General features: G+C 54.9%; 4 protein-coding genes across 4 annotated transcripts; all 4 read left to right on the top strand.

The window, feature by feature from the left end:
• Window positions 1-1402: 1402 nt before the first annotated feature.
• On the top strand, window positions 1403-5488 carry LBRM_32_3160 (putative ubiquitin hydrolase; the record flags this gene model as incomplete). The annotated part of the gene is made up of 1 exon (XM_001567618.2): window positions 1403-5488. One exon carries the CDS (start codon window positions 1403-1405, stop codon window positions 5486-5488), a length of 4086 nt encoding a protein of 1361 aa, XP_001567668.2.
• Window positions 5489-7953: 2465 nt separating this feature from the next.
• Window positions 7954-9810, top strand: LBRM_32_3150 (putative outer dynein arm docking complex; the record flags this gene model as incomplete). The annotated part of the gene is made up of 1 exon (XM_001567617.2): window positions 7954-9810. One exon carries the CDS (start codon window positions 7954-7956, stop codon window positions 9808-9810), a length of 1857 nt encoding a protein of 618 aa, XP_001567667.1.
• Window positions 9811-11991: 2181 nt separating this feature from the next.
• LBRM_32_3140 (conserved hypothetical protein) lies at window positions 11992-12867 on the top strand (the record flags this gene model as incomplete). Its single annotated transcript, XM_001567616.1, has 1 exon — window positions 11992-12867. One exon carries the CDS (start codon window positions 11992-11994, stop codon window positions 12865-12867), a length of 876 nt encoding a protein of 291 aa, XP_001567666.1.
• Window positions 12868-13719: 852 nt separating this feature from the next.
• LBRM_32_3130 (conserved hypothetical protein) lies at window positions 13720-15045 on the top strand (the record flags this gene model as incomplete). The annotated part of the gene is made up of 1 exon (XM_001567615.1): window positions 13720-15045. The coding sequence occupies one exon, from the start codon at window positions 13720-13722 to the stop codon at window positions 15043-15045; it is 1326 nt and encodes a 441-aa protein (XP_001567665.1).
• Window positions 15046-16519: the final 1474 nt, after the last annotated feature.

Here is a 16519-nt window from a genome sequence, read left to right as displayed (position 1 = left end):
CGTGTTCCACGAAGTATACCACCGACATACACAGAGGTGTACGTACATGTTTTCTTTCTCCTATTTTTGTTTTATTGTTCACCTGCTAGCGTGTGCGCTGTGTTAGGGTGAGGGGCATGTGTGGGCGGTTGTGAGCCGGGTACGTGCGAGGCACCGCAAAGCAGTGAAGTCTTTTGGGGATGCACCAATGGGTCCTCGCTACGCGAGAAGTGGGAGGCAGAAGGACAACACTGGGCAGCGTCTTTCCTTGTTTGTTGTATCTCCTCCGCGCTTGCTGATAGGCGAGGGTGTGGGGATCGGCGTGTGTGACTGTTGGCAGGTGTGCTACTCTTTTTTCTTTCTCGTTGGTTGTTGTGAAGCAGTCGTCCTGATATGTGGAAAGAGAGAGCAACGGAACGCGAGATGGTGAGGAGGCAGATCGGGATGAAGGGAATGGTAGTCACCTGCGAGGCATTTCGGCTAGCACGCACCGCCGTGCGCACTCAGTGTCTCTGAGCGTGCGCATGTCCTCTTCCTCCACTCGTTTCTCTTGGCAGGAGCGCACATGAAAAAAGTTGCGACTACTCGGGTCCGAGTCGACACACGCGGGCAAGAGCGCAGGGGCTACTATGAATAGCCGCATCCAGTGATGCAGAGACCCATTTCTGTTCGTTATTGCTGTCACTCCTGCTTCACTGATCTCCTTTTTCTCCTTTCTTTGTCTTTTGTTCGTCGACGATGTTGTGTGCGGCTTCTATTGTGTTTGTTCTTCCCCTAGTGCCACGCTCGCAGCAACGCTGACGAACGGGAACTTCACATTAGCGAGCGGGAGTGGATTCATTATTTTCACTCCTCTTTCTACTTCATCTCTGGAATCACCCTAACACTCTGCTTTGAACTCTTTGGTTTTGTGCATTCGCCTGGTTTGGTAGTGATTGGCGAACGCTGTTCTCACCAGCGTCATTGCAGCCCAGCGCATCCTCTCTGGCTCCCCATTTAGCTTTTCATTTTCCTTTCTGTGTGGCTCCCTTGTTACATTCCTCGACCTCCACATTTAGCTCTTTCATCATACGTGATAGCACACATACGACGTAAGTTGTAGACTTGCGAAACGACAGCCTCCCATATACGCAAGTAAAGGAAGGCACCAAGAAGAAGTTTTAGCGGACTAGGGACGCTTCTCACTAGCAAAAGAAAAGACGAATGGCAAAGCGCCTCTCACTCTACGATCCGTCCTCAGGCGAGCACACACACACACACACACACACAGACACACAGACACACTGACTGCGGCACCCAGAAGGAGCTCCTTCTGGCACAAAACGTAGCACAAAGTGATTTGAACGTCTTCAGCATCACTAGCGCTTTCGTTCTTTTCAGTTGTCTTGTCTGATTCACTTTTTGCCTCCCGCAGTAGGCATGCATGTCTTTAACTCGGGCACCTAGATACACAATTACACGTGCTTACCTGAAGGACGACGATTGCAACACTATGAGTTCAGGGGATGCTATAGAAGAGATGGACCTCAAGGGGAGAAACCACAGCATTGAAGGGTCTTCGTTTACCGCCACTTCCCGTGACAGCTTCGCCTCTGCAGAAGAGGACTCGTCAACGTCACAGGGCAACGAAGAAACGGGCACGACCACTGTCAAGCCCAGAACCATAACTTGGAATGGGACGACTACGGGAGCACATGACTACACCGCTGCTGCTGCAGCTGCGACAGACGAAGAGGAGAATGCCGCTCTGGTGGGGCAGCCACCGCCTCCGCTTGATCGACTGCAGGCTTATATTCAGACTCTTGTGAGCAACATCTTGGAAGGCCTTCGCGGGTTCGACGGCAGCGTTACGTGGCTAAGGCGCTCGCACTCGGGCATCGCAGCCCAGCTGGACGGCATCAAACCCGGTGCTGTTCCAGACGCAACAGAGGAGTTTAGCGTCGCCTGGTTTGGCATTGCAAGCGCTGTGCTGCATGACTTGATCCAAGAAAGTGCAGCGGACATCTTCGTTCTCGCGACACCGCCTCAGCCATCCAGCGAAAATGGGGAGTCGACGGGTGGATTGTACGCGACGCCACGCGAGCTGTCCTTTGCCTTCGTCTCAGGTTTGCATAGTATCGTTTTGGAGGTGATGAATGATGGCGGGTGCCACGGCATGGGTGGCAGCCACCACTTCAGCCGTTACTCTATGCGCAGCTTTGCCTACGTGAAGGAGATCAGCGAGATGAGCCGCCGTCTAATGGAGGAACACTTGACGCAGGGCGCACACGTGCCGCACGCGTTGCGCGACAAGTACAGCGACGATACCATCCCTATCGACTGCAAAGAGGACCTCTGTGCCATTCTTGGGAGCATCGCTGATGCATGGGTGTGCAGCTTCTTCCCAGTCTACCAGCAGCGCTCTCGCAACTTAACAGAGGTGACACCGTTCCTGTGGGGAGAGGAAGAGGATACCTCGGGACTCAACCTGGAGCTTTTTTTCTACTGTTTGTACTTTGCGTGTCAGCAGCAGAGTTTGATGCAGAACAAGGAAGCTCTTCCGCGCGGTGTTGTGGTCCCAACGGCGTGGATGGAGCAGCTGCTGAGGTGGTCAACACAGGCTAAGGAGCAGCGCCGCCTGGCCTTGCCCGGGCCACTCCCACCTTTTCCAGGCCCTATCGACACGTTCGCGCTCATGACGGTCTCGCCGCACGACCCGCGCCGGCACTGGCTTTCCCTAGATTCTGAGCAATACCAGGTGATTCCAGCGACCCTGTACAACTCCTTCTTTGACTTCTTTGGCACCGGACCCAAGTACGTCATGTATGGAACCTTTTCTCTCCGGGAGCGCTGCCTCGCCATGTGGAAGCCGCTCCCGCTGACCGTGTTCACGACATTCGAGTGGTCGGAGCGAAACGAATCGGACGGGACGCTTGACAAGTTCAGTGTAGAGGTGCCAGTCGAGGAGGCACTCCTGCATAGCGACATGCGCGAGGTGTGCCACCTCGCCTGGGGAGTGATGAGTGAGGAGGAGGGCGTGATGTCGGACAAGGTGGCTAGGGTGTGGTTTGCGGCGATCAACGGCACTGACACGGTGCGCATCCGCTGCAGAGGCCTCTACATGCTCTCCCTGAAACCAGGGCCGTTTGCGATTGCAGAGAAGGGGGATGGGATGGACATGACTGTACAGGAGGTAGTACAGCAGCTGCGTCGGTGCATCGAGCAGGATATGCCGGAGAGCGTGGAGGAGTGCAGGGAGCAGATGAGCGGGAAGGTGCTCCTGTCTCTGGTGCTGACTCTAAACAACACGAACGGCGACGACCGCGGAAACGAAATTACAGGCGGAATGGAGGTGGCGGCGCACCAGTGCGGTGTGTGTGGCCTGACCAACGTCGGCAACACATGCTACATGAATAGTGCCCTTCAGTGCTTGTCGAATCTCACATCTTTTCGTACGAAACTCTTGACGCTTCCCATTTCGCACTTTTCGCAGGCTGTGATAGCACCGCCGCTCATCAGGCTGCTGACGGCGATGTGGTCTGGGCAGCACTCCTTCGCTGAGACCCGTGAGCTGAAGGAGCAGATTGGAATGCGGGTGAAACGGTTTTCCGGCTATCAGCAGCAGGATGCGAATGAGTTTATTGAAGTGCTCCTGGATCACCTGAGTGAAGAGATCAATCTCCTCTCAGAGCGATGCTACCGCCAGCGCGAGGACAGCGACAAGATGATCGCGACACAGGAGCTCTCCACTATTTTCTGGGAAAACTTCTTGGAAAACAATAAGTCGTTCATTCCGCCGCTCTTTTTCCACCAGTCGAAGACTGTCTTCACGTGCCTCACGTGCGGGGAGTGCAGCACCGTCTTCGACAACAACGTCACGCTCTCCGTCAGTATTAAAGATCCGCCTCAGCGGCGCGCCATGTGCGTGGATGTCATGGTGGAATTAAGCAAGGCTGACAGCGCGACGGCGTCAGCCTCGGGCAGCGGCTTCATGGCACCGTTGTTTCGACCTGTGAAAGGGGACACAAACCGGGTGCACTCACTGGCGACACTGAAAGTTCACGTGTTGGTGTATCCGGACAACACGGTGCGCGAGCAGGAGGTGGAGGAGGCGCTTCGGCAGCAGCTGCTGAGCAATGTCAGTTCTAGCAGGGAGGTGCTGCTGTTTTTTCAGGATGTCTCTGCAGAGGAGATGACCGCGGAGGAGGAGGCGGAGAGGGCAAGGAGTGTAGCAGCGCGCGTGCAGGTGGACGTGCGCGTAATGGACATTCCCGACCATGGTCGTGTGTTTGCTTGGGCGTGTTGCCACCTGAAGAGTGCAGGACTGAACATGGAATCTACGCCGCCGCCAGCTACGGTGGACGTGGCAGAGGTGCCTGCGGCACGCGTGTGGTACTTCTTCAGAGACGCATCGCTTCCCTCCACGACTTTCATGATGGGCACCCTGGTTTGGATTGACGAGTTTCCGGCGTCGTACGGTGCGGAGCATCAGCAGCCAGCGGCAGCAGAGGGTGCAGGTGCCGCCGACGCGGAGGAGCTTGTTTTTATCAGGGAACCTCGTGAAAGAATGCTCGCCTACACGGAGCACATCCGCCCGCGCTCTGTAGAGGTGGCGACGGCACTGCTGCAACGCGTTCCAGAGACCGAGACGAACGAGGAGGCGCTGCTCACCGCCACAGAGGCTCTAAGCGGAGGGGTGGGATACGTCGCGTCTTCATCCTACACGCACAAAGCCAAAGAAAAGCTGACGGCTGAAAACAGCGCCGAGGCAGCACTCGTATCCATTGGCCAGGACATTTGGGTAGAGCAGTGTGTTCTTCGCAAAGCCGCAACTGCCACCGTCGCAGGTCCCATGTCTAAGGGTGGCGATACCACCGCCGACACGACAGGGTGCGAAGGCTGTGAGGAGGCGTCTGCTTCCACGACGGTGACGACCACCATTGTTGTCTGCATTCAGTACGACTCTTCCAAGTATCATCTTATCTCCGACGGAGGGAGGTCGGATGCTTTTGGACTCCGAGGCGTAGATAACAACCTCGCACCGGAGGTGAGATGCTCGTTGCAGGAGTGCTTGTCGCACTCCATGCAGCCGGACCTGCTGCGGGGTGAAGATGCGTGGTTCTGCAGTCAGTGCAGGGAGTTCCGGGAGACCAAGGTGCACCGCACCCTCTTCCGTTTGCCCCCGTGCCTTATTGTATCCTTTAAGCGCTTCAAGATGCTCACATACAGTGCCGACAAGAAGAACACTACAGTGCAGTTCCCGAGCGAGCTCGATTTTGCTCCGTACCTGGACCCAGAGGCTGTTGGGCTTCAAGCAGAGGGCACGAGGTACCGTCTGCGCGGTGTGGTGTACCACACCGGGTCGCTCAGTTTTGGGCATTACACCGCGACTGCCTTCAACGATTCCGTGCAGAAATGGGTATACTACAACGATACGCACGCGACGATCGACAGCTGCGACGCCCCAGCGCCGAATGGTGCGTATATTTTGTGTTTTGAGCGCGTTGAGTCCACGGCAAGTCCAGCGTAATTCTGCTCGCCGTCTCCCAGCCTTTGCTGGGGGAGGCAGAGTGGGGAAGAAGGGAAGAAAAAGCACTATTTCGAGGAGCAACAGGGAAGGAGCTCGCAAGAGGGGTGAGGAGGCAATGTGGAGGGAGCAAACTGTTCGTCTTTTCTTTTGTGTACATTTGTCGCCCCCCCCCCCTCCACACACACACATACACACGTATGCTCGTCTATACAGTCGCGGTGGCACACTCCTACGAGGAGAGTCTGTTAAATGTGCGAGAAACCTGTGAGGTGGACATCTTTTTTCACTTTTCATTTTTTTACTCCGTTCCCTGCCCCCTCCCCCTCCCCGCTCCTCACGCACACAGCCCTCTCCTCCCCTCTCCCCTTCATCGAGAGCACGCTGTGCAGAGGAGGATACAGCAAGACAGAGGGATCCGGCTTGTACCACTGTATGCGTGTCTGTAGGTGTGTTAGCGTGAGCGGGGGTGTAGCGCTAAGGGGTGAGGTGACTCGCCTGCCTGCTTTCTATCTTCTCGTCGTCGTACCGTGTTGCTTGTAGTGGACAGAACCTTTTGTTGTGGTGAGGCGCCATTGTAGGTCGGGGAAGAGTGCGCTTCTGCTCTGGGGATCTCTCCTTTCCTCTTTTTCCGTTGTTTGTTTTCTCTCTCTTTGCTTGAGTGAAGTTTGTGGTCGAAGAAGGCAGAAGAAATGAGGAAAGATAGAAGACTGGGAAGGGTGGTAAAACGTTATGGAGAGCAGGTGCGAATGGGCTGCAGTAACTGCAGACGCTTCTGGTTGACCCTCGCTCATGTTCTCTTCCCTTCTCAACGTTGCTCTTTCTAAACCTCTCTCTGATTCATTCTTCAGGTGAGTTATTGGCGCGTGTTCAAGACGGAAAGGAGGAACACCGCACCTTTTTCCTGTTCTTATCTGGCGGAGCGTGCCGTATGGAGGCGGTTAATAATTGATCGTGAACCTCAGTGTGTGAGCAAGCGATGGGGAGCTACACCGATATTCTCGCGCTCGTGTGCTTGGCTCTCTTTCGCTTACCTTGTCGCTACCGCTGCTGTCGTCTTCCTCGTGATGCCGATCGCTCCTCCTCCTTCTTTTTCCCCTTCCCCTTGCTGTGAATGTTTGCATGTGTGCCTCTTTTGTGTTCATCGGACTCCCCCGATTTTGCTGCTTTAAACCTCATCTCTGCTTGTGTGTGCGTGCAGGTGTGCGTCTTCTCCCCGCCTTCTTCTCTCCGCTTGCTCGCTCGCTTCTTCCTCTTTCCCCCTCCTTTGGGTTTATCTCGTCACCTATGTCGAGAGTGCTGTCTTCCTCGCTAACTAGAAAGAAAGCTTCGAAAGTGATGAGGTGAGTTTCTCATAACATATGCCCATGCAAGTCTCTCCTCGTCACCATACGAAGGCATACAGACACTCCCCGAGGACAGACTCGAACGAGAAAGACACCTCCACTATTTCACTTTCCCTCGCACTTGCCGTCAAGAAGATAAACATGGAGGGGAAGCGAGAAGCACAGTCATACACAGAGGAGTTGACTTGCCCATACAAGGCCCTGCGAGGCGCATGCAGCGATCCGGTGAATGGAGGGAAAAAAGCATGAATGGAGGTGAGCGTCGTTTTGTGTATTTGCATGCCGCGCATGCCGTGTGTTTCTTTTTTCACTCCCTCTTAGCGGAGAACAAGAGCGAAGAAATTAAACTGGAAGACAACATGCTGTTATTCTCTATGACGCTTTGAAGGTAGCCTTCGCGGAATAAGCCCATGCCCCCCAACGTCATGCTTCTCTTAAGCAGGATAGCTTTTTCCTTGCTGCACTTTATGTGCGACGGCGTCAGCTGAGAATGGACGAAGAAGACCCTTTCTACAGGCGATGAGGAGAGCGTGTGGAGCGCCATGCCCTCTCTCTACATCTGCAGCGTTCCGCTCCACACGTGGTATGGACTGTGCACGTACGGCCGTGCTTTGCATGTATCTTTTCTGTTTGCTCTACTGCACTCTCATCTTTCTTTCTTCGTTTCATTCTCTTAATCGAACCCAACGTGCGCCCGCACGCGCACCTTTCACCCCATTGCTCGGGCACCCGCTTCTATGCAATGGGCCATCAACATCACAACGTTGCAAAAGTCAGGACGGCCAGCTGCGTTTTTCTCCGCCTCGCTTGCACTTCGCTGACTTCATTGGTCCAGACTGTCCCTTTCTGCCACAATCCTCAGTTGTCTGACGTGGCTTTTTATTTTGTGCTTCTCGCGCTCTTCGTCAGCACCACCTTTCCTCCTCTTTCATCGTATTTGCGCCCTGCACTTTCCACTCTCCTTGGACTTATTGAAGTTAGGGCAGTGTAGAACAGAGCACGCCATCCTCTGCTTCAGCGAACAGAGACGCCCTTACGGAGGCATCGCACCTCTCGCCTTCTCCTCTCCCACCGTTTCCTTGGTCGACGGAATTATCCTCACAGACCTTGGCTGACTTGGTCATGTCAGTGGTAGCCGCCACTAAGAAGGGCGCAGTGGCCGACACCCTGCGCCGCTCGCAGGTAGCGGAGAACATCTTCAGTGCACAGGACCAGACTATGCGTCAGCAAGAACAGATCGCACATATGACCGAAGAGAACGATCAAATCAAGAAAGAAATCAATTCTATGTCTGGTGCACATTATGACTACGTCAAGGCCGATAAGCTGGCGTCATTGCAGAGCGACGTTGACGGGCTGGAGCGCCGCTACCAGTTTGAGAAGATGCGCAAGAACGATCTGACAAAGCGATATCAGCTGGCTCGCATCGACCTTCTTCACAGTCGCAGGATGAAGGGTGGCATCAATGTAGAAAAGGAACAGGCAGCGGCGGTGCAGCGCCAGGTCGACATTCTGGAGAGCCGGCTGGATCAAACGTTAGGTCAGTTCAACGATGCTCTGTCGTACAACAAGGAGCTGCGTGACCGCATCGACGTCATCCGAGAGGAGCGTCGCGTGTTCCTGCGCGTGCACAAGCGCATGGAGGACGATTTAAAGGCGAAGAAACGCCTCATGGCCGAGCATATCGAAAAGTCGAACAGGGATATGGACGATCGTGACGCGCAGCTGCGCGAGGTGGAGCGGCTGCGCGTCGCGCTGGTCGAGCAGCGCCAGGCCTACACCAAGCAACTGCACGACCTGGACACAGCTATGATGGACATCAAGGCCATGCGCGAGGAGCAGACGGAGATGCAGCTGGAGCTGGAGGCGCGTGAGTACGAGTTCGAGGAGCGCATGAGTGACGCCAACGTCGCCCGCGCTCAGGAAGAGGCGGACACTTCCCGGCGAGCAATGGGTGCATCAGCCTCCAGCAATGGCGAAGAGCCTACCTCCACGACCTGTGGGGAAGGCCACGACGGCGTACAGAATGTGATATCTGTGGAGAAAGAGGCGATGTCCATCACCAGCATTCTTGCTCAGATCAAGGACGCCCTGCAGTCGGACGATATCGACGGGGTGCGCGCCAATTACTTGCACACTGGGGACCTGAACTTCTCCATGTACAAGTACGTCAACGAGCTGTCCGCCAAGAAGGAGGCTCTGAAGGACAGCATCCGTGACCTTCAGCGTCTTCTGAGCGAGGAAGACGACAGCGAGCGTCAGCACCGCGCTCTCATCAAGCGTCTCGAGGAGGAGCTGGCAGGCACGGAGTCCAAGCTGGACGAGATGAACTACGCGACTCTACAGCTGAGCGACGCCGTGCAGCGTACCGCAGCCACGGCCGAGGATGTCTATGCGCATATCGGGTGCCCGAAGATGGCCGATGGCGCTGTGGAGAGTGAGGAGAGGTGCACGGAGGCCAACATGAAGCAGTTCCTCGGCAGAGTTGAGGAGCGTGCCACGCACATCTTGATTGCCTTCCAGCGCCACCACCAATTGTCCACGTACTCGCGCGTCTCGGCGTCGTCGTCTCTGCGCGCCATTCGCGAACCTCAGTTGTCGAAGGAGGCCGTGCAGACCTTGGAGGAGGGGGAGGTCGCTTTGACTGCCAACACAACTGACTCCTCACACGGCGAAGCGCTGCAGATGGCAGAGGGCTGGGAGGCGGAGGAGGTGGTGCCAATAATGCCGGTTGCTCCTCAGACAGCCCATAGCGCCGTGTCAGCACGCAGTCTTGTGTGCATGATGGAGCTGCCCAGTGCCAGCCTGGCTGGCGGGACGACGGATCGCGACAACAACCTGTACGCTGACCAGGATGACGATCACATCGTCTCGCACGAGGACATCCGCAAGCAGATGGAGGCCCGCCTGACTACGATGCGCGAACGTGAGGAGCGCAACCAGCGAAAGAAGAAGGATGCGGTTCAGAAGGCCAGGTAGGTGGCCACATGTCAGCAGCACAGCAATTGCGGCCAGGTGAAAGCACAAGGATGGATACGCTGGAGAGCACGAGCGTAACGCAGTCCTTGTGTGCGTGTGCAGGTGAGGCCTTAACGCCGGAAGCAAAGTGTGCCGTGACACACACACTGTGCACAGCGATGAGCGCGTTAGTTCTGTGCACCTCTTCTTACATCTCTCTTGCGCGCCCCACAGCTCGCTTCACGTCTGCCAGCACGACCTCTGAGCGTTCATCACTTCTCCTTTATCCTGTGATGTAGCGCGCCGTATAGTTGAACGCTCCAAAAGGAGGTTTGAAGGAGGCGAGGCGGGCGGGGGAGGGACTCAATGATGTTGTCAGTGTCACTTGGCGGCACAAACATACACCTGCAAAGTCACATGCTCCCACTTAGTACCACATTCATCGCATGATGCACCCCACAGTGAAGGGAAAAACAATCGCGTCGGTGGACGTCTGCGTGCACACGGAGTGAAATGAATGGAGAGATGATTCACCAGGAAAAATGGAAGAGAAGCTTGAAGAGAGAGAGAGAGAGCGTTGCATCAAGCAAGAGTGAGGAGAGGGAAGTACTGGAATATCCATACGCCTACGCTTGACATTGTAAGGGTCAGGCCTTGAGGGAGGAGATCCTTTCGTGTGTGTGTGTGGGGGGGGGGGCGTTTCTGCTGCCCTCTCTTTTCTCATCTGCGTCTCTCCGGCTCAGTCGTTGTCTGCGTCGAAAGCAAGCGAAGGGATAAAGGGAAAAGAAAGTAAACAACTCTGAGGCTGTCCTTGAGTGCTTCTCTGCTGCTACAGGAAAAGGGCGTCTAACGGTGTCTTGGGGTGAGTATAGACTGGTTTGGGGAGTATTCTTGCTTCTTTTTCTTGTTCACTTTCATTTTTTCTCTGCTTCTCCTCATCCAGCGCTACCACACCACCCATGCCCATTCACACAGACTCGCACAGACTGCTGTTGTTGCTTCTCCCCTCCCTGTCCCTATCTCTGTCTGTCACGTTTGTGTGCGTGTGTGTGTGTCTCGTTGTCGCGTTTGGTTTCGCGTGTTTGTCCTCCACCTGCGCCTCTTTCTGTTGCCTGCCTTTTTTTTTTGTCTGTTTCCTGGTGCACAGAGATAATCACACATGTGTGGTTGGTGGATCTTTCCCCTTCTCCATCTCTCCGGGGACGAAACGGCTCGCAGCCGTAGGTTAACGGAGTATCACACACGTATCATGTATAGTTCAAGCCCCATCTCTCTCTTCCCTTCATTCCCCAGTCTTTTTCTTTGTGTTCGTCTCTCCGTGTACTTTTCGTGTTCGGTTTGGTTTGTTATGTATTCAAAGTTGCTCTTGTTAACCTCAGCGAAAAGAAAAAAAAAAAGACAAACAAACAACGCACACTACCAGGCAGAAGAGAGAAAACGACAGCGATGCATGGCTAACAGAGTTGGTTCCTTGGGGACTCCTTTCCTTGCTGACAAGGGACTGGCGCTTCCACCTTCTGGCGCTCCCCTGCTTCGTGATGACCACGTCCTTGACACTTACCGCGTTAGCAGCTGTGGGCGAGATAATCTGGACTGTCGGGGGTGTGCCTGCGGAAAAGCGGTGTGCGAGAGGCATATGGAGTCTCCTCACGGCACATTCTATTTGGGTCGAGTGGTAGGTATGCGTGGGCTGGGCGTCAGTCCAGCGGGGGGGGGGGAAAAGACATCAACGGCGGTGCTGGTGCGATGACTGTCTGGTGCCCATGGTCGTTCTTTGAAACTGACATCCGTTCCTTTTGTTGCATGTAAGGTCGAGAACCCCCGCTGTTAGTCAGCCGAGGTTCTTTTCTTGTCTGCGGACGGACTCTAGATACCCCCTTATCTTCTCATTTTTGTCTTTTGATCGTACATACACATGCTCCACTTACTGTGGGCACCCGCGACAACTTTTGCCTGGTACGGCGCGGTGGCCACATGACCATCTGCCGTCTCGATCTCTCCACATATGACACGCTAAACGTAGTGGCGCATCTCAGTTGCTTACGAGTTACGCATAAGTGGTGGACGTCTGCAGCACACCACTGTTCACCCACAAACCTTTACCCACATACGCCTTCCTGTGCAACTTGTTGTACGTAGGGCAGCTTCATCATCTCACGTTCTCACTAGACATCATCAATACTATAAGGCACGCCTGGAAAGATGGAGGAGCGTGGCGATGCGTTGATGGCGGAGGCGGAGAAAAAGCTGAAGAAACGCTCGTGGTTCTCGTCGAGCGACACGAAAGTGGATGAGTCGCATGACACATTTCTGCAGGCAGCCACGCAGTACAAGGCAGCTGGCAATTTTACGAAGGTGGCCCAGGCGTACAAGCGTGCCTCTGAAATGTCTTGCAAGAACAACAGCGAGTGTGATCAGGCGGTGGAGATGGAGGAGGCAGCAAAGGCCTACTTCAAGGCCGGCGACGCGAAGTCGGCAGCGACGCTGCTCAAGGACGTTGTGGACATGTATGACAAGGCCCAGAAGTACACAAACGCAGCCAAGGTGTGCTCTCTACTGGGCGACATCACCATGGGCGATGAGGCTATAAGGTGGCTGCAAGAGGCCGTGCGCTACTTCCGCAATCAAGGTGCGAAGGTGACGGCCTCTGAGATTGTGCTCAAGATGGCGAACATAAAGGCAGGCTCTGGCGACTACGCCGGGGCGCAGCAGCTCTACGACCATCTTGCCCGCGAGGCATTGGAGGACCGTGTGGCGCGCGGCAACGCACGCAAGCTGTTCTTTACGGCTCTCTTGTGCCAACTGGCCCTCATGACGCCGGAGAGTCTCATGGAGGATGTAGGCGTGCTCGAGGAGCGTTTCCAGGAGTACCAGGACCTCGACACGCAGTTCAACATGAACACTCGCGAGCACATGGTTATGACGGACATGATTGCAGCTATCCAAGGCGAGGACACGGCCATGTTCGACGAGGCGGTTCGCGAGTACGACTCCATCTGTCCCCTGGACGACCTTCGCGAGAAGATGATCCTCAAGGGGAAGCAAGCTCTTCGTGAGCGGATGAGTGACCTGCGGTAGGTGAGGCGGCTAGGCACCATATGGGCCTCTCCTACCCTTTCTGCCTTTCCTCTGCCTCTTACTTTTCTCTCCAGAAGGGCCATGCTTCTCTCTCTTTTTAAATTTCTGTTACCCTGGCTCTCTCCTGTTACTTGCGCTCTCGCCCTAGGGTTCTCTCTTCTTCTTTCGCTATGATGGCGAGCTCTCTAGTCCCCCCATTCTCTCTACTCGTCTCCTCACGGCACGCTCTTCTCCATCTTCGTTTCATGCTATATGCTCGCTTTTTGTGTGTGTGTTTTTTTTTTCGATTGTGGGTGCACGTCTGCGTTGGTGTGTGATGAGTCCGCTGATCAAACCTCAGAAGTAGCCAAGGGCGAGAGGTGAAAGAAGCAAAAAAAGAAGAAGGAATGAAATTGAATGGAGACGTGGACGACAACGACGAGTCCACCCTAATGGACTATTGAGAGGTGGTCACCTCGGCTCTTCTTCGATGTGACTTCTTTGTCGCTGTCTGTGTTCCCTCAGCCCCATCGCAGCCACCTCTCCCCATTCTTTCCTTTCTTTCTCCACCTCCCTGACTCTTGTCCATTTACGTGTGAATGCCGACGATTGCACGTGCGCATGCGTCTCTTTCGCTTTCTCCGCCTGTGCCGTGCCGTTCCATCACCTGCTTCGCTGACTGGAATGAATGTAAGGGGTTGATACAGGGTTTGTAGCCACCCCTTTAAAACTCACATACGCTGAGGGAGTTTGCCGTCCACTGCATTACTGCCTTCCCTTGTATCATATCCGCAGGCACGACTTCATTCACCCGTTAAGGCCACCTCTTCTCTCATTTGCCACATTTTTTTTTTGTTTCATTGCTGCACCGCCATGCCGTCCTCGTACGTGTGTCTTCTCCACTCCAGCAATGGCTGCTACACGGACGATCTAGTCGGCAACGCGCTGCGGTGTGTGCATGCGGTGCAGTCCAGCGTGCGCGCCAGCGCACCCGACTTCATCCCATTAATCGCCGTCTTCTTTGCGGACCCGTACAGAGGCACCAAGTGCGTGTACTCCTCGGCCGTGCCGGACCGCAACCACGCCCTGGATCGGGTGGGGGCCACTTACCCCGCCTTGTCAGATGCGACAGGGTCGGTGTTCTCGCCCGAAGGGGACGGCGGGGACGGGGGGACGGAGAGTGATGCCGCAGAGAGGACCCTCGCCTTTGCGCAGCTCTTTCGTTTTCGCTCTCCTCTAATCCTTCAGCAGGCGGTACTGCGGGCGGCACAGGAACACAACAACACCATGCTAACTGCCAGTGCAAAGGACGACGCCTCTTCCGTGAAGGGATTCAGAGAGCCCTCAGCTGCAGTCTCGGCATCTGCATCACTGTCCTCTGATGCCACAAACATGTGGAGCTCTCTGGCAGGGGCACTACTGGCCTCACTCTGCTATCTGCGCGCGCACCCGAGCACCGCGTTTCGGGCGGCGGCTAGGGATGAGGCAGAAAACGGGGCTGGAGAGACGCCTGCTGAAGCGGCTGCCGGCGACTCTACCAGCAGCGGTGACGTAAATTCTGCACCTCCACCGCGTAGTGCTGGGAGCATTCTTGTGTTCAGCGACGCTAGTGCAACTGAGGTGCCGCCATACAGCGCAGAGTGCGCTCTCGCCGTGGCGGCTATGACGGCAAGCAAGATGGGTGTGACTGTGTCGTGCTTCGGCGAAGCCGTACTGCAGACCGACTCGACGGAGAACCGCCTCGTGGCACTAGCTTCAAGCCTCGGTGGCTTCTGCGCTGCCCGGTTCAGTTTTCATGACCTCGGCCACCTGCTGGATGGTGCGAGTGCTGCCATGTCGCTCATCGGCGGCCGGGCCCGCCAGAGGCGGGACCGTATTGCATCTCAGTACGTTGTGGGCCCTACGATGCTGCCGCGGGTGCCTCCGCGAGTATGTCGCGCGGCGGATGTTGCCTCAACAGAGGACTCGATGCTCGACTTAAAGAAAGCCAGGACAGAGAATGCCGATACCGCAATTGCACCTCGCGCGAAGGACAGTGAGTACGCCTCCTACTTGGGCTGGTTGTGTCCTTCCTGCATGGCAGTCATCTATCGGTCCTCAACGGAGATCACCACTTCGGACGCCCGCGCCGAGGACGGCGGCGGCAGAGGTACGGGGCAGGCGATGGGCCCTCGGTGTTCTTATTGTTGCAAGGTGTGAACGCAGTGTAACAGGGGGTGGCTATACACCAGCCCTTCTCTTACAGGCTATACGCGTGTTGTTTTTCTTGGAGGCACTTGCACGATTTGTGGTGCTGGCTACACGAGCAGCTGCACAGCCCAAGTGATGTCGTTTGAGGATGAACTCTTTTTATTTCTCGCCTTTGCTTTGTTGTGGTGCCTGTAGCCCTCGACGCCCCCTCTCGTCGTTCGTAACGTGTGAGCAGGCAGGCGCGCACACAGGCATATGTGCCCAGTGACGTGTATTTGACAAGACGCGAAGGTGTGACGGAGAGCGGTTCCAGAGGAAGAGAGAGAGATGTGATATGGTCACAGAATACGCTCACATAGGGATCATCGGAGGCTGCTCTCTCTCTCTCTTTTGCTCCCCTTCCATCTCGGAAGGAGAGCGGAGGCTCGTGCTGGCGGGAGACGGAAGAGGCCCAGACAAAAACAAAAAAGAGACTGTATCTTGTAAACGGAGGAGGTGTGCGCCGCCCCCTCTCTCGTGAGTGTGCTCTTGCTTCGTGTAAGCGTGTTTACACAGTCGTAGCATCCCTTCTACGCTTTAAAGAGATTCTTGTGTCTTCAGCCGGTAGCATGCCTTCTACAAACGACGCGTGCTTCTCGTTTCCTTGCATACCTACACACGCACTTATATGCGCTCTCTTTCTCTTTCTCCTCGACTTTCTGGCGACTTTGCATTTCTCATTGCCTCTCCCTCCTTCTCTTTCTCCTACGTTGACCTGTGAAACCTATTCTGTGTTCTCCTTTGCTTCTGGTACCGTGTGTGGGAGTGTTTGTGTGCGGTGAGGTGCTTTTAAGTTTGTAGTGTGTGGGATACGCAAGCACCCTCCCCTCCTCCTTTCCCTAGCAATTCCCCTAATAGTGCGAAAACTCGCACTCTGTCCACGTAGAGGCCCAGTCTTTTGTACAGGCGAGTAAGTCCACTTCCCCAACGTACACATCCACACACCCACACCCACACACGCACGCACAAGCGACACCACTCTCTATCTTGATCTCTTGTCACTTTTCCTCTTCGATCTTGCTGAATTTTTGAACGCCTGTTGCACGTGCCCTCTTCCTCCTTTCGTTTTATTTATTTATTTATTGACGTGTGCGTATATAAGAGAGAGGCAACAGCTGCGCTTGTGTCTGCCGATATACGGCACCATCATTGATCAGCAGACGAGAAACACCCATAGAACACACGAGGTGTCGTTGTCTCAGTCGTTCGCTCTCCTCGCTCTTTCAAGAGGTGCTTGTGTTTTTTTTTTTTTTCAACGACGTCATGCGCAAACGTACCCAAGAATCACAATCTCTCTGACTTCCTACTTCCTCACCTGCTGCTGCCTCCCCTTTTTCATTTCCTCTGGTTCTTTCTGCTTCGCTGGCTTCTCTTCAGTTTTTTGTACCTTTATCAGTAATCGCTCCTAAATCTGTTTTACATTTCATATTCCACTTTCTTTACT

This window comes from Leishmania braziliensis, chromosome 32, assembly GCF_000002845.2.
Source record: "Leishmania braziliensis MHOM/BR/75/M2904 complete genome, chromosome 32".
Classification (NCBI taxonomy): Eukaryota; Euglenozoa; class Kinetoplastea; order Trypanosomatida; family Trypanosomatidae; genus Leishmania; species Leishmania braziliensis.
Note: the sequence above shows the minus strand (reverse complement) of the source record. Positions and strands in the feature narration are given on the sequence as shown.